Below are 27,287 nucleotides of genomic sequence, written 5' to 3' on the forward strand. Positions count from 1 at the left end.
AAAATAATCAGCTGTGCTATTTCTTACAAAAAATATATATAATTAATTATAATTAACAGAGAAAACTGCTAGTGCATATCAATTTAATAAGTGTGCAAAATGGCAAAAACAAAATACTCATGCCACTGTTTTTCCTATTAATTGGTAACTAGATGGCAAGAAGGTGGGTCTTATATAATTCAGGCCTGTCACAGACTGACGCCTTAATGATACAAGAAGCAGTTATGTTATGTTATGTCGAACCCATAAAGGATAAAGAATACAGTGTCAGTTGGTTTAATTTCTGTCTGCATTAATATAGTTACACAGTAATGTGATTACTATTATTGGCACCTGCTGTATGAAACTATAGGAAAATATGACAATCAATATCAAGTAAAAAAAAAAATATATATATATGTATAATAAGAAAAAAACGACAACTGCATAACGAATGTTCCCTGAGGGATAGAGACAAGGTATACCACATCAGTATGTGCATTGGATCCTTGCGAGACCTGAAAAATTAACTTCAACGTGCCTGTCAAGGCCAATGAGAGTGTTGCTGGCACAAGAGGCTTCGCCCTCCCTAAGGGGTATTAAAGATGCTGCACAGTCTCATCTCCTCAATCTACACTGCACTTCACAGGCTCTTTAGGCAGTAAGGAGCTGACCTGTGTTATATCTAGTTTCCTTCCCTCATTGGTTATATGCATAACACCCAGCCCCCTTTCAGTTGCAACCAGTGATACCCAGGCAGATAGATTAGGATGACTTGGCCCTAAATCAGCAGCTGTAGCAACAACTTGTGTGAGTAAAGGAGGTGAACACATCCACAGTGGCCAAATCGTTTCTGTATCTGTTCTCCGTGCACCGCATTCTTTCTCTGGAAGGAGCTGAAATCCATTCAGTGGTTTAGAACTCTCAGTTTATGAGGCGCCTTTAGGGATAGCAGCTTATAGCACCATATTTAAATAGGCTGACAGAGAGAAAGAGAGAGTGGGGCAAAGGGCAGTTTATCCTAACACTGAATATATGTGAATATGGGGGTATTGTCACGGTCTACATCGTGGTGCAGAAATAAAAATTGCAGTGGGATTGAGGCTGTAAAAATGCCTCAGCTCTAATGGAGTGATATACTACCTTTCCTCGTCCTGCCAAACAAAATTCACACATTTGTTTTTGCACAGCCCTGCCCTGCATGTTCATGTTGAAAGGAACTTTGTCTCTCCAAAAGAAGCAGTGTGGTCAGGTAGTGTGGACTGCCTGACCACACTGGGATAACCATGCATTATTAACTACAGAGTCCAACTTCAACTCTGGAAAGAAACTTTCTAACTGGGAGGAAGATGGTATTTCTCTTGGTTTGAACCTCAGCGATTGTAAATCTATTATCAGCAGGACTGCGTGAGTGCTGGCTGGATGAGCCAATTCTCCCAAATCAATAGCTCATAGAGGTAGTTCAGGGGCCAGAAGCCCTCTGTCATGATGGGTGCCAACGATGCCTTGAGCCACAAGCAAGACTCCGAATGAGAGAGCACAATATTTTTATGCCGTTATCCAGTACACAAAAGGACTGCTTCGATGAAATTAGGACTTGCAATGAAAATAAGGTTCTTTCAAATCTAACCAGCTCCTTGTGCACGGTGACTCCAACCCCCTGACATGCAGTTAGCATTCTGAACTGAAAGTACTTATTTAGCATGGTTATCTCATGGCTCAGAGGGCTCTTTCAAAACAATGAAATAGTAGCTGTGGGTCTTTGGAGTGGGAACTATTGGAACCTTTTCTCCAGCAGAGTTTAGATTTCTTTCCTCACCTCAGGAGCAAAAGTTGATTGTGCTGTTGACGAGGTAATGCCAGGTGCCTGTTCAGTTGAAGTATCCTTGGACTATAGATCCTGCCATGCACTGTGCGGTGCACACATGGAACAAAGGTGCCCTCTCAGAAAGTCTGTTGAGCATTGCCTTTTGTGGACAAGAACTGTCACTGTTGGATAGCGAGGACCATCAACAAGAAGAAGAGAAAGAACCCAAAGCTTTGAATTGAACCTCCCTATTGCTCTGGTCAGCAGAGGCTCCACCCTCGAACCCCACAGCACCCAAAGAATTCACTGCTGCCTGATGCCAGACACTCGAGGACCCAGTCCTCCCGTGTCAGTGTGATGGCTGTTTTGGTGGCTCAAGGGTGTAACATTAGCACCATAATATTAGAAAGGTGGCTTTAACCTTTTAACTGAAACCAAGCAGAGCCTTTTGCTTGATGAACTTAAGATGTAAAACGATTGCTTACTATCTAAAAGAAAAACAACAATAAAAACTGGACTGTTTTGAACTTGTCCAGTCCTGATGTTAATGGCACTAAAACCAGAGACATGAAATCTGCCAATGAAGAAAGGAATTCTGTAGACATTTAAGAGCTCGAACACAGTGGAAAGTAAGAGTGGGAGAAACTACCAGCTGACAGGTGTAAGAAGTCATCAGTGTTGTTTATACAGCTCACTGCATTCTTGCCTTTTAGGGCTCCAAGATCACTGCTGTTGGATGAAGGCAATGCTGGCTGGCAAACTCACCTGCATATCAAAGTCACACTAGCTGCAGAAGCTCTGATGGGTGAACCAGCAACACAAAAACAATATTGAAAAGAGGGAATTCTGTCTTTTTACAGCCCTCATGATATGTTTACCCTAAAATCTGCTCCTTTGTATCAGGATTATAACATTAAACTTTATCTGCACCATCTGCTGCTTTGATATCCCACCCACCCACCCCCATTTATTGCAAACACAAATCTGCTCCAACTTAAGAAATATGATTTAACAATAAGTAGCTGTAATGTTTAAATAATTCCGTATTTACTGCAGTGTGTTTTTCTTGCCTTATTCATATTCTGCGCACTAAATCCTGACAAATAACCAAAGTTATTGACTTACTTATGCTGATGTCACCATGAAGCTACCTATTTGTTACAATGGTATTACCCACTTTGTACCACTCTTGTAAAGGGCTACCTTTACCATCTTTCATGACAAGTTTTTTGCATGCATGCATCAAAGTTTGGAACAAAAAGACTAACAGCAAGAATTTCAGGCATACTTAATATTGTGATGGATTGTTTCACAGTGCCAGTCAGGTGTATGTACACCTTTATTACATAATTTCCTCAGGGATTAATAATGTATTCTGATACTGATTTAAATAGCTTTGATTCTTTTTCAAACCTGCTGCAGAGAGTCTGTATTCTGCCTGACGGTAGATGTGGTGAAACAGTCGTTATGTGATGAGGATTAAACTCATCCCTGCTCCACCTCCACCTGTCCCCCACAGTAAATTCACGTTTGTCGCCTGCTCCACTGAAAGGAAAGTTAGGGGTGAAGGAATTGTTCTAGTTTAGCTGAGTTGCAGCTCTGTAAACTTAGATTTTTCTTCCAGGGGAAAAAAAATAAAAAAAATAGTCAGCAGAGGAGTTCACATCCCCTATGGGATATGAGCACCAGAGATGCCTGTCCTGCACTGCAGCAGATACGAACTACTGGAAATGGAAACAAGCTCTGACAATGTATGAGAGCAAGGCTCCAGACACTTCAAAACATGTATGTGGGCTCAGGAAAATTAGGTGTGCCTGCATCCATGTCAATGCGGCATATGCATATAGTAACTCATACATAAACAAATGTTCTTGGCAGTTTAAGGTGCTTCTAATTTTGAAACAGTAGCTCTGCTTGTGCATCACGTACCTCTGCTTCTCGAGAAAACAAAACAAGAAGGATGGAAACGCACGCTCCTGCCCCGGTTAGAATCCCTCATATAATAGAAGCTGGGAAATTGCTGTGATCCAGGCAACGCCACGGAGTGAGCGAAGAGGACAAGGATTTTGTTTTGTTTTGAATGTCCTGTCTTATTGGATTAAGAAAACGGTCGGGTGCTTCCCTTTTGTTGGTGTCCTTCTCTGAGTGGAACAGACTAAATGTATTCTCGCTGTGCCAATCTGGAGGAAATATTCTCAGGTGGGGAAGACAGAAAAGAGGAAAAGGCATTTGCAGAGGACTCGGTGTATTCATTCAGAAATGTATTTGATCTATTCTGCCCTACATTAAAAGAGCATAAAGCCACAGAAATTATCAAAGCTGAATTCTGTTAAATTTGTAGATGAGAAAATAAGTTTCTTCCTTCTCTTTTCTACTGTACTTCTGTTCTGTCCACTTATATATCCACTGCTTTTTCTCTTGAGTTTTGCCCGAATTCACAAAGGGACTAAAATCAATTTGAGTTTTTGACAGTGTCGGCCTCACAGTGCACACGTACTGTATACAGTAGGCTCTATTCACACAGCTGTGTGCTGTGTGGCCCTGTGAGCTCTCAAACGCACAACAATTAAGTCTTCTGCCTTCCAGGACTGATGATGACATGTCTCAGCAGGGGGAACCTCAGTCAACCTCAGCTTCAAAGAGCTCTTCCAGTGTTGTTAATTAAACTTCCTAATTGAAACCTTAAAGCGCGGTTCTGTTCCTCTCTCACAGCTTGCATTCTCACACTGTTGCACTCCAGCCGAAAATGTCAAGTTGCGAATGAGCTGGGAGAAAACATGAGACCTTTGATTGTTTTGGTCAGCTACTCCGGCTTTGGATCTATTGCTGTGCCACCCTGCCTACTCCCGCTATCTTTTTTTTCTGCTTTTTTCTTTTGTTTTGAATACTTTGTTCTTGTGTCTGTCTACTTGATCACAGGGTTGAGAATTACTGCTCTGTGTATTTTTTATGCAGTAAGCCTGTGAGTAGGTTTTGTCTAGAGCACAAATACTGCTGACTAAAATGTTTTACACAGAAAGATCATACTGTTAAATTTGTAAAGGTACTCTCACGTTGCACTCATAGATATATTGATTAGCGTGGAATTAAATAAGTTAACAAGTTCTTTTAAACTAAGAATGAATCCATAAAGGTTCAAATAGAAGCTGCAGTTCCTGTCTACCTGATACAAACACATATACATGTCCAAAAGGTCAGTAAAAGTTCTAGATGTCAGGTTTTCACTTTTCTTCTATGCCTGCTGAGCACAGCACAGACAGAAGTGTGGAAAAAGAGATGAGGCTCATCCACAGTTAATATTTATTTAATCATTTATTTTTTTTTTTTCGGGTGGTGGCACAGTACTTTTTGGATTCCCCAAGCCTGTTAACCACAGATGAAAGTTTTTTGTTGTCAGAAGAGGCAGTTTTGGCTCCCCACAGGCAGATATTTAAGCTAAAAGGCTAGAAAATAAGGGATTTTGCTGAAGGTGGCCGCATAAGCCTGTAGGTTGCAGCACCGGGACTTTTCTCTCAGATGTGTCTGAACCCGCTAGCTGAGAAGAGCTTGGCACGTTTCTCAAGCAGCAGCAATCCTTGCTGCAGGCAGCTCTGGTTTATACTGTAGTTCTTCACCGAGTGCCGCTATTACACAACCGTAATCTTTATTCTTCAGGCAAATGATGCATTTTGGACAGTTTTATCGTCTTGCTTCCTCAAAAGCCTGCACTGTTAAATGTTTTATGGGAAAATAGAACATCGTATATATCGTATATTGTGTTTTTAGTATAATATCAAATAATATGCACTAAAGCCGTCAAGACATCCTTTTTTTGTCGTTTAAATATTGTCCGTGCATCATAAATGATTTGTTAACAGACAGAAATGCTGCTTTTCATCTCAGCTGGTTATAGGGAATGGATGTGTTTGATTGACAGCAGCCTGCAGACTTTCCGAGTGTCTTTGCTCCACCGTAGGACACAAAATACTCACATCTAGTGAATTTTGCAAGTTTGTTTACTTCTCAAGTTCCACCAACTGACCAGCTAATTGGCAATACATCCTACAAACTGACTTTAATGGAGCACCTTTTGCCATAAGATGTTTGTTTCAGTTTATATCCTTAAAGAAGCCACACGTGTGTTCTTGTTTAATAGTTAGATAAGAAAAAGACTTGAGCAGAAAAGCTAACATTAGTTATTCAAGGTGTTTAGTCCTTGTGTTGTGCAGCAGGTTGCTGTCTAGCTCAGTGTGACTGATTTGCATACGAAGGCAAAACCGCGGTGTGAGCAATTGTGAAAACAAAAGATATGACATACACATTTATTTTATTTCCAAATGTTTTTGTTCTCCTAAAGGAAACGGAGAAAAAAGTGACTGACCGGGCACGTATGTATACCGGAGTAGACAGTTGGACTTTAAAAGATAATAACACAGTGTTGTCTTGGCCTTCATCATCTGTGAGTTTTATCCAAGTAGCATTTGCTTACATTTGACTTCATAAACACAAATGGATGGCCTATACATCATCCAGACACCATCACTCACTCGTAAACTGGCACAGGGATGTGATATCCACTCAAAAAAAGAAGAGTCACTTCCTCCCTCTTGTCTCATTGCAACAAATTGCTGGTGCCCATGCTGTCCTTCCCATCTGCCGCTCTGCGTGTGCTTATTTTTTTTCCTCCTCTGGAATTGTTTACAACGTGTGTTAATGAGTCATTAGATGTAGCCAAACCTATTCATCCCAATCCCATTGTTCAAACCTCGTCATCCAAAGATAGAGCGCCAGAGCTGCCAGGAACTGTGAAACACCTGCTCGGCCGCACTCCATGCAAAGGTTTAATTGGAGGGAGAGCCTGAAAGAGAGAGAGACAAGGGGACAGATTTAGCTGGAGACGGAAGAGAAAGGGGAGAATAAAGACGAGCTAAATGATGGTTGTTATATTTCTATGAATCAAAAGCTCCACTCTCACCTGTCCCCTACGCAGCTATAATCCAGCCGCAGTGTTCATCAGAACGGGGGAATGAAAAGAAGAATAGATAAACTCCATTGTTTCTGCAGCACGCTGAAAGAGAGTGACAGCCTGTCAGATAAGGAGGACAAGAGGAGGTGGGCAAAGGATGGGAAAACGAGAAGAAGAGTGAAACATAAGCGCTAATGGAGATAAGGAAAGTGGAAGGCCCCGGGTTGATGTGGACGTGGGAGAAAACAGACAAAGGGACAAGGAGGAAAAGCAGACATAAGATGCAGATGAGATCAATAAACTTAATGCAATGAGAGGAGGTTGCCACGTCACCCTGGACTTCTGCAAAGTGCCTCTTCTGTCTTAAAGCGGACGACTCACTCCTCTCACCCTAAAACATCCCCCCGTCAGCGTGAGTCTGCCTATCACCTTCTGTGAGAGAAGGCACCCTGCATCTCTCAGGAGGTTATCAGCTCAGGTACACGCAGTTAATTACCGAGCTGTCATTGATCTTTCCACATGTGTACACACAAAAGGATTTAACTGACAAGTGTGCGGGGAAGCTGGTGCTGAGGATTTTCTTTGTATTTGCAAAGTTTTATGAAGTCTGAGTTCAGTTTCGGGGCTTGATGTTGAGCTCAGAGTTAACTCCCCAGCTCTTCTAATCCTTGGAGTCCTAAAAACTCATGTTAATTTCCCTACAGAGGACGAATAGAAGAGAAAAAAAAAGGGGGGGGGGGGGGGGGGGGGCGGCTATCAAAAGCAAGGAAATCAGACAGAGGGAATCGGAAGAAGAGACGGCCATGTAGAGGATATCTTTATTTCTTATTCACAGAGGTGACATTGGACTGCTGAGCGCACAAAGCTCAGCACTTCATTTGTTTCAGTCCTCCCTAACACTGAGCGCTGTTGCGTGAGTGTCTGACGATGTGCCCCAGAGTCATGATGTAACTCCAAGAAACCGATTTTCCAAATAGAGGGTCATCTATTTTATATTATGCACTAAAATAAGGCTGGAGCATGTCGGTGCTTCCGCGACATGTCAGAAGATCAGATATTGGCTTAAAAAGGGTGATGTAAGGTTTGGAAACTGAGGTGAGTCTTCTTGTGATGTGGTTAAAGTAGCAACAAAGGCACTGTAATCAGGCCTTGTTTAAAACCGTGCAGGGACCCAGAATATTCTTGGATGATGCAATGTAATGTGCGGTAAAACTTGGGTGGGCTTGCTGATCAAGGGTTTGAATGCTTTTTGAGGCTGTGATATGCAGCGACTAAACATGGAAAAATATCTTGCTGCTCTTTTTAGCCGGCCCTAAAGGGAATCAGGAGTGCTGATGTGGAGATTTTAGAGTACACACCTCCTGGAGTACATTTAAAGTGTACAAGTACCTCCTCTTTTCTTTTCTGTTGTTAATTTCTTAGAAGGTAGAGATGGTGAGGTGTGCTTTGAATTTTTTTGTTTATTCTATTAGCTTATGGCTATAAATTTAGTTGTAAGATGCCAAAATCATCACTGGTCATAAAGCATTAAGGTGGACACACTGGACTCACTTGGACATGTCGATGCTACAGTATTGTTTAGTCTGTGGTTTTAGTCCATTGTTAGGTGCTTTCGGAAATATACAACGTATAATTCAGGTTTTGTGGCCATAAATGAGACCTTATAAGGATGTTTATATGATGCTGTAGGTGCATAAGCCATAAAAAATGGCTCATTTTAGCCCATTGGCAGGTGATCAGTTTAGAAATTACATCAAACACTATGTTGCAGTATTTTTTAGATCTTTGCAACATTTACATAAAACAAATGAATAACACATACGTTGGTCGTCGTACCAAGGGTTCAATATCACAGATGCTATGAAAGGTAAAAAGGAAATTAGAGTTCTGCTATCGTTTGCAGTCTGTAGGCAGCTCAGGGCTGTGTCATTCTGTGATTCACATCGATTCTCCGTAGGCAGATGTAAAACATACAACAGAATTTAACAACCACTAAAGAAAGAGCACACCTAGAACATTTTGCCATCAAGTTGTGCATTTATCAGACTCACTGCTTCCATCTGTAAAAGTTGCTTTGAAGCAAGCTAATGGTCATTTACAATGATAATATGTGATGTGGAAAAGGTGTAGCTGTGGCTCAAGTTTGCCTGCTCGTCTCCTGACTGTGTCAGAGTTCACAGATGGACAGACAGAGAGATTTTGTGTGTTATATGTAATGAATGTGAAAAGAACATTTGAAAAGCTGGATGTCGGGGATGGTGTGTTCACTATGAGCCTTTTTGTCCAAGATAAATAAATCAATGATGTCATCTCGCACCATAGATATACAAATTCACAATTACAAAAGCAACAGAATCTGACTGAAGAGCACAATAGGGGCCTTTATAATAAAACTGGCATCTTTTAAATGCTTAGAGTATATATACAGAAAACTTTTATGGTCTCGTAGTGTAAGTACTAAAAAGCTGTATCATAGACTTTCATTCTTTTGAAAAAAAAAAAAGACTAAATGAGTCACACAAATTAAGCGGATGACACATCCCTTCATACATCAGTGCAGCACAGTAAATATTTGGCATATTACTCTGCAGCTCAAAATGAGCCGTTGACTCCTGTCTGAGTAACATTTTTTTTTTCGAAATAACATATGAAATACTGACGTATGGACTAAAACAAATTACTGTGCATGATCTCTTCATTTTGTTAACACTAAGAGATATGTGGTAATGGCAGCCTCATCCTTCTTCATGGAGATCAGCAGCGCTGCACTTGTGGTTAAGTGGCAGAAAAATCTAAATAATTAAACCCTTTCAAGATGGCCTTCAGCAGTACTGGCATGAATGCAATTTATATCTTAACACTCGAGACTCTTTCATCTGAGCTTCTGAGGTTTTATTAGAAGGCTGGATCACTGCCACTTTTCTTCGTCTACTGCTTGTTCTGTCCATAAAGAGAAAACCTGAGCAGGCAGCGGAGGCTGTAGTTTTATCCAAACAAAGAGATGAGCTTCAGAGATGTCATTTTTTGTACCCATCTGCATCTCCTAGCTTTGCTCAAGCTCCTCAAACTGCAGGGGTGGTACTTGGACAATGCACTCGACACCAGTGTACCATATCACTACTGGACCAATAAAATATAAAGGTAGTGAACATTTTAATAACAGTCTTGAGTAATAAATCATGATCTCAGTGGGTATTTACTCTGTAAGACTCAACCCGTCAAAAAATAGCCAGAAAATTATGATTTTTTTGGAACTGAGATGTTTATTAACCCTTATAACAAAATCCACATTTTTTCTGCTATATCATGTTGTGTATAATATATTTGTATTATGTATTTATTATATATTTTTTGTATCGCATTTAATACATTGGGCGTTTTTGGCAACTTTTTGTTAACAACAATGTTAATTTTATATTTTAAAAAAAAAAGAGTTTTGTCCGTAACATTTTGAAATTATGGCAAGTATTGATCATGTTGCTGAGATAGAGGTCTCGGAAACAGCAAAAATATGATACAAAGGGCATTATAGGGTTAAGAACAGCATTATTATGTGCAGTATCAGCACCAGTAGAAGTCTTTTCACCGTTGCCTAAATGTCTTGCAAACCTTCTTCACGAGTGTCAAAGTAATGTGTTTTCTCTGTTTCTGATAGCCATGGATGCACCCGTGAACCTGACAGCCAGTGAAGTGAATCACCGCAGTGCTCTCATTTCATGGCAGCCGCCCATTGCAGAAATAGACAACTACATGCTCACCTACAAGACACCCGACGGCAGCCGTAAAGTAAGTGGCATAACCCGCTCGCCTCAACTCGACCCCCTAAACCTGAGCTCCACTGGTAGTGCTGGTTCCTATTTTTTGTATAGCATAATTAACCTGTATTCTGATATTTGCAACCTATTTAAATGAAACGACGAGCAGTGTCTAAAAGGCGAGTCTATCCGATCTTGTCACAGTCTCGGTTCCATCAGATATCGGATGGAAAGGGCTGGTCCACTTACTGATCCAAAGTAAACCCCACGTCGAACCATGAACCTGCTGCAGCTTCAGTTGGTAACTGAACGTGAAAAAAATGATAAGTTGTTGATTTGACTAAAATGTTGTTTGTTTGGAGAGGTTTTAGTCTGGAAACAAAACAAGAGAACTACTTGTAACAGTAAAGCCAGAGGCTTCATGTGAAGGAGTATTTTTCCCAGTATCCACAGAATCCACACACAGGACAAAGATCTTCCTGTATGTATTTATCTTATTTTCTTTTTTCATTTTCCTATTTTCCTTATTTTTTTCTCTCCCCTCATTAAATAATATCATCTTTTAAACCATATAAAGCTGAAGACATCCACCCAGCACTCCCACTCTCACGCACTTTCTATTTTAGTGTTTATACTAATGTGGTATATTTTGACCTTTTTTTTCCTGTGGTTCCTCCTTTTTGTTTCGAAATGAAATGAAATATTACAATAAAATGTTTATGTAACTTGTATAACAGAGATTTTTGAACACTGGCTTAACAGCAAAGAGCTATTTGAAATTTAAAGAATTAGTGGAGTAAATAGTGGCATCGCTTGGATTCAATCAAATCTGAGATCTCATCCAACCACGGAATACACAGCCGCAGTTTTCCAAGACATAGGTGTGAGTCTGGTGTTCATTTCATGTAGGTGTGCATGCGTTGCAAGCTACACCTCATTAATTGGAACATACACTTTAACTTGGTGTACACTTAAAATCATATGCACGCATACACATACATTTTGATAGATGTCTTCTGTAGCCTGCAGCTACACGCCCACAGTGAAACAGATAGCACACAGACAGAGAAGAGCAGCCAGCAGAGACTCTCATCAAACAGATCACAGCACAGCCATCGGACCCCCTCCCCGTAGGGGTCAAGCATCCAGCCTGGTAATATCTCCCTCTCGTTGTATTCGTCAGCGGGCAGTTCTTGCAGACACAGTCTCGTATCGTGTCCTCGATAATGACAAATGCACGAGCATCGCTGTCATCGATTGTAAACTGTCAACAACAAATTCTGACAATATTTACTGATGTCATAGACGAAGATGTGACTATATTCACTGCTCCTATTGAAATATCAGCCAGTTAAATTGCATTTGTGACCAAAGCTCATGCCATCATTGCCCCAACAATGAACCCTGTTTCTTTTGTAAGGTTATTAAAAATGAATAAATAAACAAACAACAGAACCGAATGATCCTCCTCAAGAGTTATATACATGCCATGGAGGATGATTGGATGTTAATTGCTCAGGTATAATCAACAGCAAATGCATCGGAAAGATGATAATTCATGTCAGATGTGTTGAAACCTCTTTTTGGAAAGTGCGAATTTAGTGAAATTAATACACCGAGTTAAGCAGTGATCAGGACAGAATATTAATGCAGAATCACAACTTCATGATAATCCCTTTAAAGTTCTAATTTTATCTTTCAATCAGGTAAAGCCCCTTGTTGGGGAGCGGTCACGCATTCAGGGACAGACACACTCACACAGTGAAATTGCCTGTCAAATAGAGATATGATTATAATGTGCCTCGGTAGAGACGTTGTTTATTTTGATTAAATGTTTTGATGTGGCTCAGTAACGGTAATAAAGCACATTAGCGAGAGCCATGTGGTCAAAACAAGCACAAAGATCCATACTGATGTACTGTAATGATGACCTACCACAGGCCTTGCTCTCTCAGACAAACACAGACACACACACACACACACACACGCAAATTGACCTTGCAAGTGTGGCACTGCTGTGCGGTTGTCCATCGGGTGTCACTCATGCACAAAGAATGCAGTCTGACTCTTGAGATGAGCTCTTTTATGAGATTTTACACAAGCAAAGCTCTTTCTTAGATCAAGAATCTCTCTGCTGACCCTGTTCTCTGTGTTTCTGTCCTTTTTCCCACAGTAATGGTTTGTTTTCAAACACAGAATCAACATTTCATGTACTAGTTTTAACACTTTGCTTTCATGTGCATTAATAACTCCATGAATTTTCTGAATTTAAATCGAATGTAAGTAAATAATAAAGTAGTACACGTTAAATATATACTGTTATATTATTTACTTTTGCTCTCTCTGGGTACACCCAGCAGCCACTTTATTAGCTACACAAGTTCGGCCACTTTATAATGCATATAATAAGCCAATCACATGGCAGAATTGGAAGCATTTAAGGCTGGGATGTCATTTTACACTGTGGGCCGAACCAGTGAAACTATATAATAAATGTGTAAATTACAGGAAAAAGGTGTGTCAGACTGTCCCATAATTAAAATAAAAAGGTTTTGTTAATTCAGAGAAAATCTTATTTTTTTCTGTGAACACACTGTAAAAAATACATACAAATATACATTTGAAGACATAGTGGAAAAACAGGAACTTTGTCTCATGTAATTGTTTGTCTATTACTTAATTACTTTTCTATTAATAACAGGAATCGTTATCAGTAGGAAAAGCTGTAAAACTTATGAAAATACAGTTAAAAGTAAATGACTCCTTCACATTTTCCAGAGCCGTCCAGTGGCTTCTTCTGGCCCCCAAGCCTTATATTTGATATCCCTGATTTAAGGCATGTAAACATAGCCGAGGTGACCCTAAAGTTCAAACTGGGAATTGGAAATGGGGGAAACCGCAGAAGATCATCGCTGAACACTCAACACATTAAACCTTAAGGGAGGTGGGTTAAAGCTGAAGCTGGTGACACTCCTGTCTGCTCAGAACGCAAGTCTGACGCTATGGTTCATGTAAGCTCACAGAAATTAGACATTTGGACAGATTACAAAAACTTTGGCTGTCTGCATGAGTCTCAATTTTTGCTGGGACGTTCAGATAGCAGGTAAACTATTTGGAGTAAACAACAGAAAAAGCATTGGCCTATCTTGCTTCATATGGTCAGCTCATCCTGGTGGATAAAAAGAAAGTAAACTTCTTACTGGATTTAAAAAAAATATGCAATTAAGATTTACTTACCTAAATGTTGATTACACATATATATATGCCACACACTCTAAGCGCTTGGAAGGTAGTCAAGTGGAAAGAGGGCATTTCAGCAGTGATCTCAAAAATCCATAGTGGCCATAGTTTAATTTTCTTTATTAATAATAATAATAATAATAATAATAATAATAATAATAATGATGATGATGATAATAAAGTGCCATCAAGGTGCTGAAGTATTTATGTTAATTAGCGACAGATGGCATGACCTGCTGCAGACGATGCTTTTGCAAAAAGTGAGCAATGGTCAGCACTAAACCAAAAAGCTGCTACCTGAACAAGCTAAACACTCCTCTTACTGTTCTAGAGGAGAGATGGAGAAATGTTCCTATCTTTAAAAACTGACACATAAGCTGCTTAAAATTTCCAGCTGTGACTTCACTCATTTTGTATCTTGGTTGTTCTTACGCTTCATTATAACTCCAAATACACTCTTTCAGAGACAGAGAGGAAAAGAAAGCTATTTAGCTATTTAAGTCACTTTGACATTTATTTATTTTTTTACAAAGTATGCCTTGTAGCATTTTAATTGTGTAATAGAAAAAAATAAGCTAACAGATTTAGAAATTGTTTTCATTTTATAGGCAAACTGAGGGTTTCTATAATCTTTTGAAGATGATTTCAGACACATTTCAATGTGCAAAATTAAGCTTTTCCAGCCCCACACAGCTGGTATAAATGATATATGTGCATATTTATGTAAATAAGCTGAAAAATTGCATTTCCATACTTTGGGAGCGGTTGTGTGGAGGAATGTGGAGATGCATGATTTCAGGTATACCTCTCTGGGGTTTTATAGTACAACTGCTGGTGTAATGCCACGTGATATGAGGAAAAATCAATATAGATCAATATACACACACAAAAGCTATATATGTACATCTGTTTCTTCAGACATCAGGCAACAATGTCCTGGGTGTTTTTCCAGATGTTAATGACTGGAAAGAGTTCAGAGACTTGACCGAGTTAGCAATGTGAGAAAGATCAGATTAGTCCAGAGCTGAGTGAGTGAAGTGTGAAGAGTTTACAGCTAAAAAAAATAAAAGCTTTAGGAATTTCACTGGAGACTGACTCTCTGCTGCTAAACATCACAGTCCATTTCATCCTCAGGAGTCTGTGTGTTAACATTGCCAGATGGGGTACAGATTCGAGAAATGTATAATTTAGCAAACTGAATAATAAAAAGAAATAAATAAAAACTTGCGGTTCATCTTTTACAACGCAAACTCTCTTACTGTGAAAGGCTGCGTGCTCTTTTTGCAGACTTTTGAGTATTTGCTCCTCTTTTCGACCACGATTTGCGGTTGTTATTTTTAAGCCCTCACTAAGTTAAACAGCAACATCCTGACATGTTGTCATCTCCTGCTCACGTTGCATCACAGGACGCGCATCCAAAAACACCGGCAGATCACATTTGACGCCACGCACGAAAAGATTAAGGTGGCAAGTGAGCCTCGAGCGTTGTCTGTGTTTGTTGTAAAAGGCAAAAGCAATTATCCTCCCTCGGGCTTATTTACTTTATCTAAAAAGCAATCTATTTAGGCAGATATGGCAGCGAAGTTTCAGTTGCTTTGTTTCAGTTTCAGTTGCTTTATTCAAAATCCAAGCTCTTATAAAGCCTTGAAAACACCACATTAAAATTCAAGCATTCTCAAGTATTTCAGCACCTGTGTGAACCCTGTCTTTTATCATTTATTCAGATGTGATGATTTATTTATTCATTCTTTGTTCACTGCTATGAGCTGCGTAAACAACGATTGTTCATAGCATCATGAATTTAGGGTATTGAACAACACATGAGTCATTCAACCCATAAAAGCAACAGCAACAGACTGAAGTGCTTTTAAGATTTTTCTCTTTCAGTCTCTGCTTTAGGGTATGGCTCGTTCTCGCTTCGGTCTTACCTCAGCAGTAATCTAACCACATAGTGGTGAGCCTTAAAGCTGTTCAATCAGCTTCTCCTCTTAGCGAGATAATGGGCTCTTATAATTTACACAAAGTAGCTTTGAGATTAATTTCTTATCTGATGAACAGAACAGTTTGTAAATACATGTATCAGTAATGGTCATGCCTGGAATGATAAAGCTCTTACACAAGGACAACATCCAACCATTCGGCTACACGTACACAATCGATAGCAAGCGCACGTAGGTATATATTAGCCTTGATAAGATGGGGCTGCTCACTTGCAATAAAAATCTTATCTTGACCCTGAAAACCCAGCGGGACAATGACAGATCCTCTGAGACTGAGAGACACCGTTTACCAGCTGCTTCCCTGCATAATTCACATGGACACATTGCTTCAGAATGTATGATTTTTTTTCCCCGGCCAAACCGGCTGAATATTTCATTTTTTCTTGTTTATATTTAATGTGTACTCAGGCCAGACTGTAACACACACACACACACACACACACACACACACGTAGACGCACAAGTTTGTATTCATCGGTCAAACCTCATGCCATTGGATTCATGCCACATGTAAGAAACTGGTGTCACAGAAAGTACGCTCACAAATCGGTCAAACGTCTTGGCTCCTCGAGACAAAGACAAAGGAAGCGACTGCACTGTGGTGTCACGCCTTAAAATAGAAATTCTTGTTTCCTGATTGCTTTGCAGCTTCTCAGCGCAGCTGTCTGATAAAAGTCTTTCATTTCCCCCACCCACCCCGCCCTTAGCATCTCTTGTTTCTCACTTCCTCTGCTCTTTAAATTTTTGCATGTTCTCTTGCACTTTCACCTGTGAAAACAAAGGAAGTGTTACCGTAACTCGTACAATATTTAAGTTTCACCTAATGTGCAGTTTTAATTTCTTTGCTATACTCCTCATTTGTTTCTGTTAGCATGAGAATATACAATGGATTGCATTGATATAGCGCTTTTCGGGGCCCTCAAAGCGCTTTACAATTCCACGATTCATTCACTCTCACATTCATACACTGGTGGAGGCAGCTACGGTTGTAGCTACAGCTGCCCTGGGGCAGACTGACAGAAGCGAGGCTGCCATATCGCGCCATCGGCCCCTCTGGCCATCACCAGTAGGCGGCAGGTGAAGTGTCTTGCCCAAGGACACAACGACCGAGACTGTCCGAGCCGGGGTTCGAGTTCGGGTTCAGCAACCTTCCGGTTACAAGACGAACTGCCAACTCTTTGAGCCACGATCGCCCCATGGGCCACTGGGCCTGAAGTCCAGCTGTCATGTGTTAAAAACGAATATCTGAAGGTCTCAGAATTTAATTTCACAGTTTTATTTTTACCCTGAGGTTTGTACTGAATGCACATTAAATTATTACTTTTACAGAATGTAGTTTCTTTATCGGACATCGCCTCCCTCACACAGTATGCGTTACGCGAGTGAATTTGGTCCTGTGTGTGCACTAGGAGCTGATTCTCGATGCAGAGGACACATGGATTCGACTGGAGGGACTGGCCGAGACTACAGAGTACACCGTCAAGCTCCAGGCTGCGAGGGGACTAGACACCAGCGCTGTAGTCTCTACCACCTTTACTACAGGTACAGAATGCACTCATTCAATCACACGCACACGTAATGCATTTGTATTCTTTAATTGAAGCTGGGAAAGCAATACTAATGTGTAGAGTTTCCTTGGCCCCTGAGACTTTTCGCTGCATTTTGCATTACAGTTACTCTAACAGACGTGCACAGTAATGGTTCCCCAAAGTCAAGCACAATTTCCATCCTTACCCCATCGCTTAGTGAGAGAAAATTACTGTTAGGCTGCACCTGCAGGGTGGCTGTATGAATAATGTGCTTTAATTTTTATTGTGTGACAGCATGTCTGATGCGTCAGGAAGCATCATAAAGCAGCAGGAATAAATCACAACATCTGTGGCATACAAACATATCACTGGCAATCAAAAAGGATAGACATCGCGCCATGGTCTGAAAAGTTAAGCCATCTTAGAAATGCCTGTTCTTTTTATTGGCCACCAGGTGGCGACACCTGTGGTGACAGAAATACACCCAGAGCTATAGAAAACAGCTTTCTGACTAAACGTCTGTAAACACCTGATGAGTAAGTTGTACTCATTTTGGGTTGTACTGAATAAAAAATTGAGGCCTATGCTAGGTTGTTAGCCAATGAGTGTGTGCTCTCACAGTCAGACCCAGCCGCTCTCTTGTCACATCCAATTTCAAAACACCAAGTTCATGTTGTTGCAACCTGCTGCATCAGCAGTTTCTGAATAGATTGAAACTGACAGCAAATTTACTGGCCTCAAAATATAAGACACAGAAATACTTTGTAAGTGAACTTAATGCCCTGATAATCATGCCCTAGATTTCCCTAGACTTTGGTCATATTCCCTTTTGACCAGAAGCACTTTACTAGAAAGACTGGATTCTTTTGTAGATGATGTTAATCCTGTCTCCTGTTTGCCTCTGAAGTCAGATGCCAGAGCTGGGAGTGACGTCACTCCTAACCTGAGAGCATTCCAACAGTAAAGTTGAAAAAGTAAAGAAAAACAGGAACGTTTTGCTCCTCAGTAAGGTAGAGCCAGCATTACAGCAATACAGCCATTGGTTGGTTTTTTGCACTTAAAAACAAGCTATAGCACGTTCATAGAGCGGGCCTGGTCAGTGTTCTTCAGATGGAACGTACCATGCTCACACAGCAAATTGTTAACTACCCAGCATAGGAGCTAGGTGTGAATGACTCTAACTGGAGTCCTGTTGGCTTCTTTTCAAACTCTCAAGACTACCTTTAACCGGATAACTGTAAACCTACACAGATGACTCCAGCATTGGCACAAACTGCCAGGCTTGTAAAAGTGACAAATTCTGATTTTACTTCAATGCCTAACAATTGTTTCTGGTTATTCTCTGTGTTGCCTCCAAAGTCCTGAGAACGACTGTTGACCTGCAGAGCAAATTACATTGCATGACACATCCTTTGCAATTTTTCAACAAATTCAACCAAATGATGGCCACAAGTTGTTAGAGGAAGTTAGAGTCAGGGGAGAGCTCATTTTCTTAAGGCAAAAAATACTTAATAAATGATGTTTAAAAGCATGCCTTTGATATAATATCTAAAGTAACAAGCTTCTAAATACTGTAATAGAGCAACATTTTGACAAGCTGAATATTTTTAAGTCAAAATGGGGAACAGCAAGCAAATTTTAACTTCTCATCACTGGTCCTCCGCCTTTTTTTCCAGGGAGTCGCCTATTTGCGACACCTCAGAACTGCGCCCAACACCTGCTAAATGGAGAGACTCTGAGCGGCATCTACACCATTTACATCAACAGAGACCCCAGCCAGGGGGTGCAGGTGTACTGTGACATGACCACGGATGAAGGAGGCTGGATTGTAAGTGGGTGTAAAGACAGCTAGTGTATAATTATGTACCAATCTGAGTATAGGATGTACTACTTTGATTGGTTGATCTATAACCTCCATAGAGTTTTGTTAGATGCGTCTTGTGTTGTTATATGTGAACACGCCAAGACAAATTCCTATGAGCCGTGTGGTTCAAACGGTTTCAATAAACCTTATTGTTCTGCAGGTATTCCAGCGTCGTCAGAACGGCCTGACGGACTTTTCCAGGAAGTGGAGTGATTATCGTGTCGGCTTTGGAAACCTGGAGGATGAGTTCTGGCTTGGTAAATCTCCCACTAGATAACGATTATATAAACTGTGGTTCCAAAGCAAAGGTTCACTCATTATGTTTAGTTGTCAAATGCAAGACAGAGAAAAAAAACATATTGAGTTTCTGAAAGTCTGCGGGCTTGGCTAGAAACATATGTTGCATCACTCGGTGAGGTTAAGGTGGCAGGGGTGAGATTATCTGCATTTATTTGTTTTTCTTGGAAAAAAAACTGACACTGATTGACTTGTAGGTGAATCGCACATTTCACAGGTAAGGTCAGGTCTGCCACCGTCGTATTTCAGCCTGTCACCCTGCCCAATATATTTCAGCTGCATTTTATGGGCAATATTGAGCTGCAAGCTGCCACCCATTTTGTTCAATTTCTGCTGCAGTTTTCTGAAGGCTGTAACACTCTCTCTGTCTACACCCTGTCCCCCATGACTGAGGTGGATTTAATAGGTACAATCAATAGAGGTTCATAGCTTTCACTTGGTTTCAATTGATATATCTGTTTTATGGAGAGGAAAGATGTCTTCAATATTTTGTGCAGGCTGTAAAGCCCTTCTCGTCAGATTTTTCACGTTGTGCAAAGACAGAGAGTCACGCCGCTCATCTCGTCTTTTAGCACTTGACTTCACAAAGTCTATCCGATTCATTACTGGAATCTCTGAAAGCTAATTTCTCTCCGAAATGACTTGGTAATTGTTTTTTTAGCGTCACTCTGATCCAAAGACAAAAACAACAGAACGTCCTCACTGCTTTGATGGACGGCTGAATACTTTTCACCCAGCCCACCCCCTCCAAATCTCATTATGAAACAATAATTATATTCATTAAAAAATGTGCAAATGACTCATGTTTCTTCATGGGCCAGTTTTTGTGTTATTGTTTTGGTGCAGATGATTAAAGGAAAAATATTACATGAATATTTCATCAAGTGAATCAGGACCTTGAGTGGAATGCTTTTTTGAACTTTTTGATTAAAGAAAGAAATAACACGGCGGGGAAATTTTACGGCATTGCATTATCGCCAGAAGGAAGCCTGCTACTTTGATGACACATTTTGGATAATAATGCAAGATAGCTGCGGCATCCATTTGTGACTAAGCACGCTGTAATAGGTAAAAGCATAAAGGGATTTTTTTTTTTTTTTAAATCTAACCCATCATGAGCTGACAATATAATATAATCCAGTAAAAGAGTGTACAGTTCTTGTTGAGCATATCAGATTTGTTTGGGGTGGGGGTTTCACGCTGGCTATTTTTAAAGATTTATTTTGAGTTGTTGTTGAGCCGAATTAAATAATATTGTCAGCTGTTCCTGTTACTGTTATGCACACAAGAGAGCGCGTTCAAAGGTAGCTCTTTATCTCAACAGGAAAAGTTGGATTGCTGTCTGCTGGTATGAATTAATAATTTATCTGTTTTTGTATTTCAACAAAGAAGAGAGGAAATTACTCCCGGAAGCAAAGAGCTTTTGATAAAAATATTAAATATTTTTGTAGGATGATACTGCACACACACACACACACACACACACACACACACACACACACACACACACACACACACACACACACACACACATAGAATAAAGAGAGAAATCCCTCCCCTTTGCACACTGTTAAGTATTGAGTGTGGATAGTGAACTATAAAGTGACAGGAATGTTTTTTCTCTTTCTGATGGAGGCACCTGAAGGCATCGCATAAAAGCTTCCTGGCACAGATCTGAAAGATTGTTTTTAATGGCTATGTCAGTACAATACAGTCTAAAGATGCCTGAGCGTATCTGGCTCAGTGACTACATTTCATCTGACCTGTTTCCACTACAGCTGAATCAGCTATAATTTGCCCTCTCGCCGATTCTGAGCAGGCCCCGTAGAACGGTACCTTCATCTCCAGGGTCTTCCTTTACTTTCTAGGTGCCTCCCAGGATACACTTTCCCCCATTCCATCCTATTTCTTCTGGCTGCGCTGTAACTTTGTCCTCGGTGCACAAAAGGAGCTTAATGTAACCTCAGGGTGTGGAGCGTCAAGAGCGGCCCCATAAAGCAAGACAGATATGCTGACAGCACAGCACACAGAAGCCTCAGCTTTACAGGTCTTAACACAAAATGTTGAGACCAGAACACTAATCCTCAGGGTTTCCTTGCAATATGCAGTGTTGCCCCCCTGGTCAATAACACTAATTGTCTTTTAATGTCTTTACTGCCTAAAATGCATGTAAAAATCAATCAAACTCTACATAAGGCCCAGTGTCAACTTGTTTCTCCTGAACGAGCAAAGTCTCTGATGACAGGAATTACACTGCTTCGCAAAGCTGATTGTGAAATGAAATGCTGGTTTTAATCGCTGCCCTCATCAAGCCCCAACACAGCGAATGTTGCATTTTTTGGAGTATATTATGTGTTATACATAGACATCTGTTGCTAGCCAAAATAAACAAGTAGAAATGGACATTACTTCGTCCCAAATCACTGATCGGAATATCCCTGCACTCCTAAATGTTACAGGGAGCTGTGTTCATATCAATTACGGTAAGCTAATTGCTATGTTTCTGTTGCGTCTCATTCTGGCGCTGTAGTCGCTCTCATTTCACTTTTCACTGTGTAAAGAAGTCTATCCTCATAAAAACGTGAAGGTTATCGTCCTACAGATGGTCACTGCAGTTCCAGAGTAGGTGACCTTCACTCCTCTTTCAAGAGATTAGGCCACCGTCTTAGCCCTGGAGAGCCATTGCAGGGAACATTTAGCTAATCACTGCCTCTGCACACAGAATAGCAATATACCAACCATAAACATTGATACTAAATCCACTCAAACTGAAAAGAAGGAGCACTTAACGGGCCAGCAGTAAAGAATATGGAAATTGAACTTTCATTATTATCCGTTACAGCTTGAGAACAGCCATTTTTATTGCAGCTCTAGGCCAATCTATTCTCCCCCACCCCCGCTGACCTTAACCGGTTTATCCCGAATCCAATGCCAGTTTGATGATGTCATAATGGAGAGAAACGCACAGCGACTGTGTGCGATTTGCGATCATTATCCCCTGCTCTCGATTTTTCTTTAATCCCCCTATTCCTTGTTTCTACTTCATTGTGAGAGAAATGTAGTGGTAATAAAATTTGATGAGATGGTAATATTGGTAGTATAATAGGAGAAGAGCGCAATAGTGTTTCACAATGCATTTTTAATTGCCTCAGTTTGGAATAGAGCAGTCTGATCCCATAAAAGTGTTGGAAGAAGAAAAAAGAAAAACGATGTGCGACAGATTAATTGCTGATAATGCGGTGATATGCTATGGATATTAGAGATGACTGAGTGTTAAACACAGTTTTATTATAACAATAGCTTTTCCCCTGTCACCCTAAGTGCCTTTGGGTTGTAACATAGATTTTATCTACTTTCCATTGACATATTACAGCAGATTTAGTTTCCCTGCTCTCCCCCGATTTTGACTTCCTACTTCTTATCAGCGAAGGCTTGGGGATTTTATTTTATTTATTTGCTGCTCAAAATGTTCCAAGGGTTCAGAAAAAGTGCATGTGTGTTTCTGTCGGAGGTTAAGCAGGGAAGGAGGCTCTTTTTCCAAATGGGTGCTTGTTGTAATCTGATAGCGAAGGCAGTTCCAATCGCTCAGGATAGTGCGGGGCCTTATCGGCTGTCGGGGCTCAAACGAGCCCCCCGTATCTGCTACCTTTAAGATAGAGAGCAAAGCTGCATATCTCGCAAACTTGGCATTTGCCGGAGGGCTGGTGGTGGTGCCAATCATATCCAGTAGAGCCACAAGGCCAGCTGATGAAGACGCTTGACATCGGGCCTGTGAAGATTGTAACAGGTGGTTAAAGCAGTCACATGAGAACATCTCGGGGCGATTAGGCGTTTGCAAACAACAAATTGTAAATTGTTCTGTGAATTCTTTTAAGGGCTTTGCCTTATCTCGGCAGCACAGTCTTCATTTAAATCTGCTACTGCTCATTATTGCCTATGCTTGCACATCTTGGTGATGTTTCTGTTACAGGAAAGTCTGACTAAACCTGAAATCTTTTTTTTTTTTTTTTTGGTGATCGAATGTTGGGGTAATTCAGACGGGAAATATAACTCAGTTTGAATCTAAAATTGCACATTTCTCTGCAGGTCTAGACAACATCCAGAAGATTGCCGCTCAGGGACGTTATGAGCTGAGGATTGACATGAGGGACGGACAGGAGTCAGTCTACGCTAATTATGACAAGTTCTCCATTGGAGATGCAAGAAATCTCTACAAGCTCAGGATAGGAGAATACAATGGCACAGCTGGTAATTTATATGTATTATATATATATATATATTTATATATATATACCCCAAAATAGCCAGTGGTGACATTCAGCGCTGTCAGTTTTTGCTATATGACCCTCATTTTATGTCAGAATTGTCCCTATGCCTCTGCCATTTTTTTGTCGTTGTAAACCTGCCTCAGCACTCCTCCACATTTCCATTCCTGTCCACTCAGTCTGTTAGTGTGACAATATACCACAATTACCCATGATGCCCTTATGTTTATGATCGTAATTCTCTCTCTCTCATGATAAACTCAAAGAGCCTGAAGTTGGGACATTTTTCCTCTTACATCTTCCTGTCACCCTCCTGCTTTTATTGGCTCATTTATGTCCCGCTGTTATTCACAGAAGTTCAGTGTTTCTTAGGAAGCAGTACTAATATTAAAAGCTCTCTACCTCTCTCTCTCTGTTGTGATCCCAGGTGACTCTTTGAGCTACCACCAGGGTCGGCCCTTCTCGACAAAAGACAGAGACAATGACATCGCTGTCACTAACTGTGCGTTGTCATACAAAGGAGCCTGGTGGTACAAGAACTGCCACCGGGCTAACCTCAATGGCAAATACGGCGAGTCCAGGCACAGTCAGGTCAGTGCTCATATATACATATTAAGTGATGAAAAAGAAATGATCCTGAATGAATGATATATAATTTTGACAATTTTGTGGTGCAAGTTTTTTTTTTTTTTAAAAAGAGGGCAAAACTATTGTGTTTGTTATTTAAAACATGACGAAGTCTCTTAGAGCAACCTGAGCTCCGAGAGGTTTATGCTAGTTTGACAGTATGTTCAGGACACAACTTCAGTCGGTGCGACCGGAGATAGTTATTTTGTTTTTTGTGCTTCCTGATTTCATTTGTGTTTATGTTAGAAAATATGATGTAAACCACTCTATTTTTCCTTCTGGGATCACCTGGCTGAGTCACACTACAGTAAAAATAGGGTGGCATCCTCCTTGCAATTAGGAAAAATTGTGGGGGGGTTTTGCATCAGGTGAGTTGTTACAGCAAAGTTTGCAATGCCTGGAAGAAGGCAACCTGTCTCCAAACAGCCACAATCTGACTCCAATCACTCTCAGACAATTTCCACATTATCACAAGACTGCTTGAAATTGCAACTTGACCCCATTCGGTTGCAAATTGATTGCCGTTTTATTGTCACCTTGATGCAACAAAGTCAAGGTAGATGCAGATGACTGCAAGTGGTCACAAACCTGAACGATGTCCTGGAAGCAACTGTTTCAGAGGCAGCACGATCGCAAATTCAACACACATGCGATAATTTGTTTGCGGTCTCTAATCACTGCTTTCCTTTTCATGACTGTAGCGTGAAAATTTAACTGTCAGCTCATTGCAATGGGAATGAAATTCAGCACAGTTTAAGTGTTTCCATTAGAAATAACAGATGAGAAGTAGTTGAAGGGAAAGTTGTTGATAGCCGTTTTGTGGGTTATTGAGTATTTTGGCCAGCGAGTCAGTTGAAGTGTGCTTCCATGTCCAACTTATTTTATATACGTGGTGAAAACTTTTGAAATGTCAACACCAGCTGATGCTATGGGATTAAAACTGAAGCCATGAAGTTAGACATATAGTGCATGTAGATGTTCTTCGCCCACATCTTCACACAAATAGTAAAAGAGCTTTGCAGTCGTTGTGAAATACCTCTGTTCAGATTATCGGCCAACAAATGTTTGTGCCGAATATTTTTGATGTTGCAGCTAAATTTTGATCTTTTAAACGTTACAGTTTTGTCCTCTTAGATATTTTTTTTAAAATCTTTTCATAATGTGTTCTGCGAGACCACGCTAACCTTGATCTTTCATGACCAAAATTGAATGACTTCATTCTTGAATCCACATCAACTTTGTGCCAAATTAGCTCCCACGAGGTGTGCAATGGATACCACGTTCACAAGAATAGGAATCCTTTGAAAACTTCATTCAACCTTATTGCATGAACGTGCCAGTTCTAAGTGGGAAAGTTTTTAAAAATGTGGTTTTTTTTTTGGCTATTTGAATGAATCAAGCCTTAAAGTAAGTGCCATCTTTTGAAAAAGGTTGCGTTTTGAAAGTGTATCTTGGCATTTACAAGTCTCACTTTAATGGGATCCAATACAGAACAGTGATTAAAGGCTAAAACTTGTCATTATGAAAGGGTAATAATTAGCAAATGAAATCACATGGAACTTGCTACCAGCATCCATCTTGATGAAGGAGTTTTTTAATGAAAGGTCAAAATTTGAAGGACCAAATCTGCTACACTACTCGTCTGATTTTAATGAAAGAGGATGGCGCTTGAGACTAATTTGTCAAGAGATACGCTTTCATTTCCCAGTAAGTTCAAACAATTCAAGCATTTCAAGTTCCTTTAAGGAACGGAACAAATTGTTAAATGTGAGATTAAAAATAAAAAAGCACTGGCACCCCAGCCAAACACGAAAATGGACACTTTTTTGTGTTTTGTACATGTGATGTGGGATAATTGAGGGCTTTTCGTGTCCCTTCTGACTGGTGTGTGGTATTCCTCGTTTTGCTTGCTTCATAGTGAAATGGCTCAATGTGTTGTGTGAAGCCGTGATTAGGATTTTTGAGCATCGCCGCTTCTCCCACTCTGCTCCCGTGCCTTCCTCTTCATCTGTTAATGACATGAAACGGGAACAGGTGGCAGCAGAGATGTTCGGCCATAAAGACACGCGGCGAAAGAAATGTTGGTGGTGATGGGGATTAGAAAGGCTAGACTCAGGCTGTAATTACACCAGGGTCGTATTTTTGCTAGCTATTAAGTCAGGATTCCTATCATCCTGGATTGAATGCTTCATTTAAATGAAAACTACACTTAAATAGAAGCATAACTTTTCCATCTTCAGAAATATCTCATATCTCATGTGCTCAAAAAAAAAATAAAAGAAGAAGAAGAAAAAAATCCTGTTGATCCGAGCTGCTTCCCAAATTGTACTTCTCGCTTTTTTTACAGGGTATCAACTGGTACCACTGGAAAGGCCACGAGTTCTCCATTCCCTTTGTGGAGATGAAAATGAGGCCGTTCAATTTCCGCAGCATCAGCAGCAAGAGGAGGCGGTCTGCCCCTGTATAGATGAATCGCCACGATCCAGCCCAGAGTCATGGATAAATGGAGTTCGGATATTGAGTTTTTGCTATTCGCGTGCCTCACTGACAGGAGCAGCAGGCTGGGATGTGACCGCGGCAGGGCAACGTTAGTGAGGCTCAAAGAAGAAGCAGAATATGACAAAAATCTACTAATATTTTATTAAAACATTAACAAGAAGATGTTATAACCACGGATGTAATCATAAAATAGCAGCGAGGCTCGAGCAATGTCCGAACTCTGTTGATCTCTCCACCTGCCCAGCTTTAGCTGTCTTACCCTGCTGTACTTCTGCCCAGAAGTTAGAAGACACTGTATGTAATTTATTAAATACTATGAATGAAAATGGTTCTGTTTGCTGTATAAAACAAACAAAAAGACAAAACAAGAGGAAAGGCAAACCAGGAAGCTTTGTTTTTTTTTTCTTTTAATCCGTGATTTGTCTTTCCCTACGATGTGCTCAGAAGCGCCCTCAGGAGTGAGAGCTAGCATTATTTTAA

General features: G+C 40.5%; 1 protein-coding gene across 2 annotated transcripts in view; it reads left to right on the forward strand.

The window, feature by feature from the left end:
* The window catches only part of tnr (tenascin R (restrictin, janusin)), a 73,378-nt gene extending 46,603 nt beyond the window's left edge, over positions 1 to 26,775 (forward strand). For both annotated transcript variants that reach the window (XM_085377761.1, XM_085377762.1), the window contains exons 22-28: positions 10,387 to 10,517; positions 17,136 to 17,268; positions 18,932 to 19,083; positions 19,280 to 19,376; positions 23,503 to 23,664; positions 24,109 to 24,272; positions 26,656 to 26,775. In XM_085377761.1, coding sequence (XP_085233887.1) covers positions 10,387 to 10,517; positions 17,136 to 17,268; positions 18,932 to 19,083; positions 19,280 to 19,376; positions 23,503 to 23,664; positions 24,109 to 24,272; positions 26,656 to 26,775 — 959 coding nt within the window. The remainder of the gene's footprint in view (positions 1 to 10,386; positions 10,518 to 17,135; positions 17,269 to 18,931; positions 19,084 to 19,279; positions 19,377 to 23,502; positions 23,665 to 24,108; positions 24,273 to 26,655) is intronic.
* Positions 26,776 to 27,287: the final 512 nt, after the last annotated feature.

The sequence above is a fragment of the Diplotaxodon limnothrissa genome, linkage group LG18 (assembly GCF_057381915.1).
Source record: "Diplotaxodon limnothrissa isolate DT_005_m linkage group LG18, D_limnothrissa_male_GT1.1, whole genome shotgun sequence".
Taxonomy (NCBI): Eukaryota; Metazoa; Chordata; class Actinopteri; order Cichliformes; family Cichlidae; genus Diplotaxodon; species Diplotaxodon limnothrissa.